At 42.9% G+C, this 5,279-nt stretch overlaps 1 protein-coding gene across 2 annotated transcripts in view; it reads left to right on the top strand.

Moving 5' to 3' along the window:
• Window positions 1–1,016: 1,016 nt before the first annotated feature.
• LOC145418402 (uncharacterized) overlaps window positions 1,017–5,279 on the top strand; it is a 29,150-nt gene continuing 24,887 nt past the window's right edge. The window contains exons 1-2 of one of the 2 annotated variants that reach the window (XM_080286806.1): window positions 1,017–1,068; window positions 2,120–3,282. In XM_080286806.1, the coding sequence (XP_080142932.1) occupies window positions 2,788–3,282 (495 nt within the window). In that variant the 5' untranslated portion in view covers window positions 1,017–1,068; window positions 2,120–2,787. Of the gene's footprint in view, window positions 1,069–1,222; window positions 1,257–2,119; window positions 3,283–5,279 lie in introns of those variants that run through there. The other variant, XM_080286807.1, reaches the window with a different exon arrangement.

Genomic DNA, 5,279 nt, shown 5'->3' on the forward strand with positions numbered 1-5,279 from the left:
CGTGTTTCTTCCGGCCTTTATCTTCTCTCTACTTCTATCAGGCTAGACAGTTGGTTTCATGACGTGAATAGTTCAGTACTTCCCATTGACATTAACCTGTTCCATACACCAATGTCGCACCAAGCCCATAACCTTCGCCTATGCCGTGTTCTCCCTGCTACATTCTCTGGACATTGCTCCTAACTATACCTTCAAATCATAAATTATATTTTGTATATAAACTGTGTAGTAGTGGCGGCATCAGAAGTGGTGATGGTGCTGGAGATCGTAGTAGTAGCAGCAGCACAGCAACAAGAATTAATAGTAGCAGCAGCAGTAGTAATAGAATCATAGCATTAGTTGTAGCAGCAGCCCAGGCTTATCTGGACGCAGGTGGACTACAGACCGAAGCTGCCAGTTTCCTGCAGTCGAAAGTTCTTTTGGGAGATAAGGCAGGGAACTGAAAGATGTTGGCAGCTCCACCACCCGATCATACCGGTCCCACCACTTGAGGGCGTCTCTCTCCAGCCCTGTGTAGGTAGGAAGTAATGTCTTTTTACATATAAGCGTAGAAATATAGTTAAAGTCTTTTCACCTTAGCTTGGCCTTAAAATTGCCGTCACTCCATCTTGAATGCTGAGATGTAAAAGATTAACACTTGAATATAATGCTAATAACGAAGAAGTGCAATGGAATGGTTGCAGAACGTTGCATTGTCTTATTTTCCAACGAGTTACATTGACGAAGTTGAAAAAGTACGAAGTTGTGGGCCATGTTAATTGAGGTTAAAGGACTAGCTTAAAAAATATTCTAAAAGTCATATTTAATGGAAGATACATAAAGAAAAGCGCATGTAAGAAATGTAATAACGATGTAAAATTATAGAAGTCTGATTAGATGGTAGATATATTTAAAAAAAAGGTATATGCAAAAGAAAAATACTGTAGCCATGTGTCTGTACGATCAGTTGGGCACATGGGTCAGGCAGAGACGTATATAGCTGGGCATCGCGTCGTAGCAGAACAATCCACGTGAAACGCTGATGGGGGTTGGGTATTGAAAGTTTCTAGTCTCTTGCCGTGTATGAGTGTAAGTTTTGTTTTAAATTTTTTGTGAGGAGGACGTGAGGTAGCCACTAATCCTTGAAAAAACAGGAATAAACTGTGGATAAAAAGGTATTACGTATCTGTAGTGGGAGCAACAAAGTGAGACGGGTTTACGAAGAGGAGCAGCAAATCCAAGACCGGCTTGAACAGAACTGTGATTGGATCCTTTAGGTACTGTGCTTGGACTCTAGGTGCTGCTTGAACTCATCTGATATTGTGCTTGGACTCATGCTACTATGATGGTGTTTGGGTGCTTGAACTCCTTGGTGAAGCTACTGTGATACTGTACATAACGTTAGGGCGTTACTGTGCTCTTGACTCGCGTATAGTTACTATGATACGATGCATGGTAGGCTACTGTGTATGGTCTTCCTCAGGTACTGTGCATGGACTCGGTACGTTGCGTAGACTTCAACTACTTTCCTACTGTGCTAGAAATCTTGGTAACTTTTAGATGCATTGATACTGTGCTTGGACTTATTAGGTACTGACTGTGGTGTTTGGACTCACTATCATACGGTGTTTGGACTCTGGTGACTATAATATTGTGCTTGGACTCGGTGACATACGGTGCTTGGACTCTGAACTGCCGTGCTTCCTCCTGTCTGAACAGTGCACGGTATTGTGAGGGTAATATAAGAATAAAAACTACCTTTCTTCTTTAACTTGGCCTAAAATTTCCTTCCTACCCTCTTGACTGTCGAGTGAAAATGTATTGAGTATAATGCTAGTCACGAAGAAGTTCTGTGGAAAGGATGTAAAACCATTGCCTTTCTGCCAATGAATTAAGCAACCTGCAAAAGGACGAAAACTTGGGCCAGGTTAAGGTGAAAGAACTTGATTTTCTTTTGGTTATTCCATTGATAGGATTTACTCTCTCTCTCTCTCTCTCTCTCTCTCTCTCTCTCTCTCTCAAACTTTGCCTAAGATTACCAGCTGTCAATCTTGAATATATCGCTAATCACGAAGAACTGCCAACTAAGGAGAAATTAAACTTTTATTGTGTCATCATGCACTAATGTTTTCTCATACAGGCTTTACGATAAAAAAATAAATCGCCCAGTGGAAGGTGTTAACCAGCCATACGAACAACAATAGAACATTATGTGGAAGTGTCGTAGTACAGAAAAGACATTAGTAACAGAAAAAGAGTACGGAAATTAGTCGACTACAAAAATATGTATTTAAAAAGTACAGATAACAATGATAAATTGAAAAAAATTGAAGAAATCCAAACTAAACATAAAATGGAAGTACTTTTGTAACTTTGTATAGGAAAAAATGAGGATTTTGGCAAATTTCGATTAGCCTAATGGAAAATTGTTAGATTCACTCCCCCCAAAAAAAATAATAATAATAATAATAATAGGACATCAGACTTCGATTTATTAGTGAAGAATGTGTCATGAGTGAATGAAGTGAAAATAAATGCATAACAAGGCAACAGTAGGCCGGGTAGTCCATGGAAAAAGTCGCTAAGGAAAAGGTGTTAAGTTACGGCAGTGTTGTATGCAATAATCCGAAACTTCGATGTACAATATGAAGAATAAGTCGTTTAGTAAGAAGTGTTAAGAAACTGGTAAGCTGACAAGTGCGTTATAGATCCCATAATAATTGGAAACTATAAGGTGAACTGTACAGTAATATGAAAAATAAGTTGCCAAGGGAGTGGTTTTAAGAAGCGCCTAATAGTGTGTTGACAATGACGGTGGTTGCCCCCGCCCCCAGACCCAACTCCCTCCTGCCGCGGGCTCCCGCACCCTGGCGCCCTGCGGCTGCGGCGGCGCTGGGCTTGCCTGCGGCCGTCCAGACCCTCCTGCAGCAGCTGGGGGGCACCTTCCATACGTACCACCCTTTCCGGCGAGCCCGTAGCGACGGGGAAGCCGAAACTAACATCAGCAGAAGCCCGGCGCCGTTGTTGCTTCTAACTCGCAACGCCCTGGTCTCATCCTTCGGACTTAGAAAGCTTAGGAGGCTGCTGTTGTGGGCTGGGGCGCCTAGAGCAGTGGCTAGACTTGTCTCGACCGTTGGGGCGGGGGAGTGTGAGTCCTTGGGTGCTGCTCCGTTAACAGATGTCTTCGCGCAGCCGTTCTTCCACCGCGCAGTGACCTGGAGGGTGACCTGTTGCTTGGACCGTCAGCCCTACCTAACCACCTATGCCGCCACCTCTGCCATCCATGGCTACTGCGTTCCCTGGGTGAGTACCTTGTTGTTATTATTATTATTATTAGTCAGTGGTGGCCTTAGGGGTGGGCAGATAGGGCAGCTGCGCCCCTCACCCTCCTAAATTTACCTGTCACAGTGTTAAAGATGTGTTGACGCGATTTCTGTTTATATTCAGTCACTTAGCAACACTGTTTAGTCAGAATGTGTTAGCACCTGGACTGTTGTATAGAAAAGTTATTGTTTTATGTAATGTCAGGATATGGAGACAAAAGTTATGCTGTAGGACCTCATGTGACTCCTACTCAGCCCCTGTCATCACTGTTATTATTATTATTATTATTACTTGTTATTATTATTATTCACATGCCAGTTTTATCGTATGTCTTGGATTACTGTTTTGCATGTTCATACACGTATATACATAATGTGTTGCCTTACCCAGTCACTATATATTTCAACTATAACTACTGTGTATTATGTGGTAGCCAGGGCATAAGCTAAATATTGAGGTATCTTTACTCATTCACTGTCCTGTATTTTATTATTTTTGCTTTACATGTTACATTGATAGGGGTTAACGTGCGTTACTCGATTCGCATAACTTATCTTCGTTAATGTTATCACCACACACTACCATCACCATATATTACCACCATTTATCACCACCGCCACCATCACCAGTACCATCACCACCACACTATATCGCACTACCACCACCACTGTATCACCACCATCACTATATCACCATCACCACCTTTACCACAGTCATATTTATTGATGGAATTTAATCTTCCTTATGCTATTTGAGTTCCAGTATATAAGGTAGCTAAGGCTGTATAGTTCTGTTTGAAGTTCTTTCCCTGAAGAGCTGTGTTATGGCTCCTGTGTGTGTGTGTGTGTGTGGTAACGACAGTATGAAGATGTGATGGTGAATGTATGTGTTCTTATCCGTGTGGGGGGGGGGTAACAACAGTATGTACGTTTGATTGTGTACGTCTTACCTAATATGTGTGTGTGTGTGTGTATCCTTGGCATGTTCCCCGTCCTCTCCATCCCCTGCAATCCCACCTATTCTTTCACTTGGCCAACCTCTATCGGGGTCACATCTCTACGTTGTTTTAATACTCTTACCATCTCGTATGCTAGTCACGAAGAAGTGTCTTGGATGGAAGGGGAAATGCAAAATCCCTGTGTACTATCGACATCATCATAATCATCATCCACCCAGCGTGCAAAAACAGTTTCCCATCAGTTATCTAAGACTGGTCACATGTCTCGCCGCGCTTGTAAACAAATGTTGGCCATCTTGGTTGTGGTACTGTCTCCAAATGCGCATACTCAGTCGTACTGTTTTTTCGTTTTCAGTGGTACTATTGATGAGGGATCTCTCTCTCTCTCTCTCTCTCTCTCTCTCTCTCTCTCTCTCTCTCTCTCTCTCTCTCTCCGTAGAGGAAGTACAAGCAACTCATTTGTCACATTCGTAACGAAGAACTGGAAGTTTGGGTGGGGAGGGGTAGGTAGGAGATGAGGAGGAGGACGAGGAAGAATTGAAGGATGATGATGATGAGGAGGAGGAGGAGGAAGAGTTGAAGGATAATGATTAGGAGGAGGAGGAAGAGTTGAAGGATGCTGAAGAGGAGGAGGAATAGGTGAAGGATGATGATGATGAGGAGGAGGAGGACGACAATAACGATAATGATGTTGATTCTGATGGAGATGAAGAGGAGGACGGGGAGGAGGAGAACTTTGATGATGAGAAGGAAGAAGAGAAGGAGAACAGTGATGATAATGGTTCAGAGGTTGACTTTTTAGGCTTTAACTTTCATTCGCCATTCATCGTACCCAGCCTTCAGTCGTGTATACTTTTACCTTCACCCCTGACCCCCTCACTCACATCTGTGCGTGTGTGTGTGTGTGTGTGTGTGTGTGTGTGTGTCAGTTCATTTGATGGCCAGATATAGTTACAGTGGAGAGTAATTTTGACTTGCAACCAAGGAGAGTCATTCATAGCCAAGGCCCACCGTATTT

This window comes from Coenobita brevimanus, chromosome 114 (genome assembly GCF_032717465.1).
Source record: "Coenobita brevimanus isolate Jiangsu-jjx chromosome 114, ASM3271746v2, whole genome shotgun sequence".
NCBI lineage: Eukaryota > Metazoa > Arthropoda > Malacostraca > Decapoda > Coenobitidae > Coenobita > Coenobita brevimanus.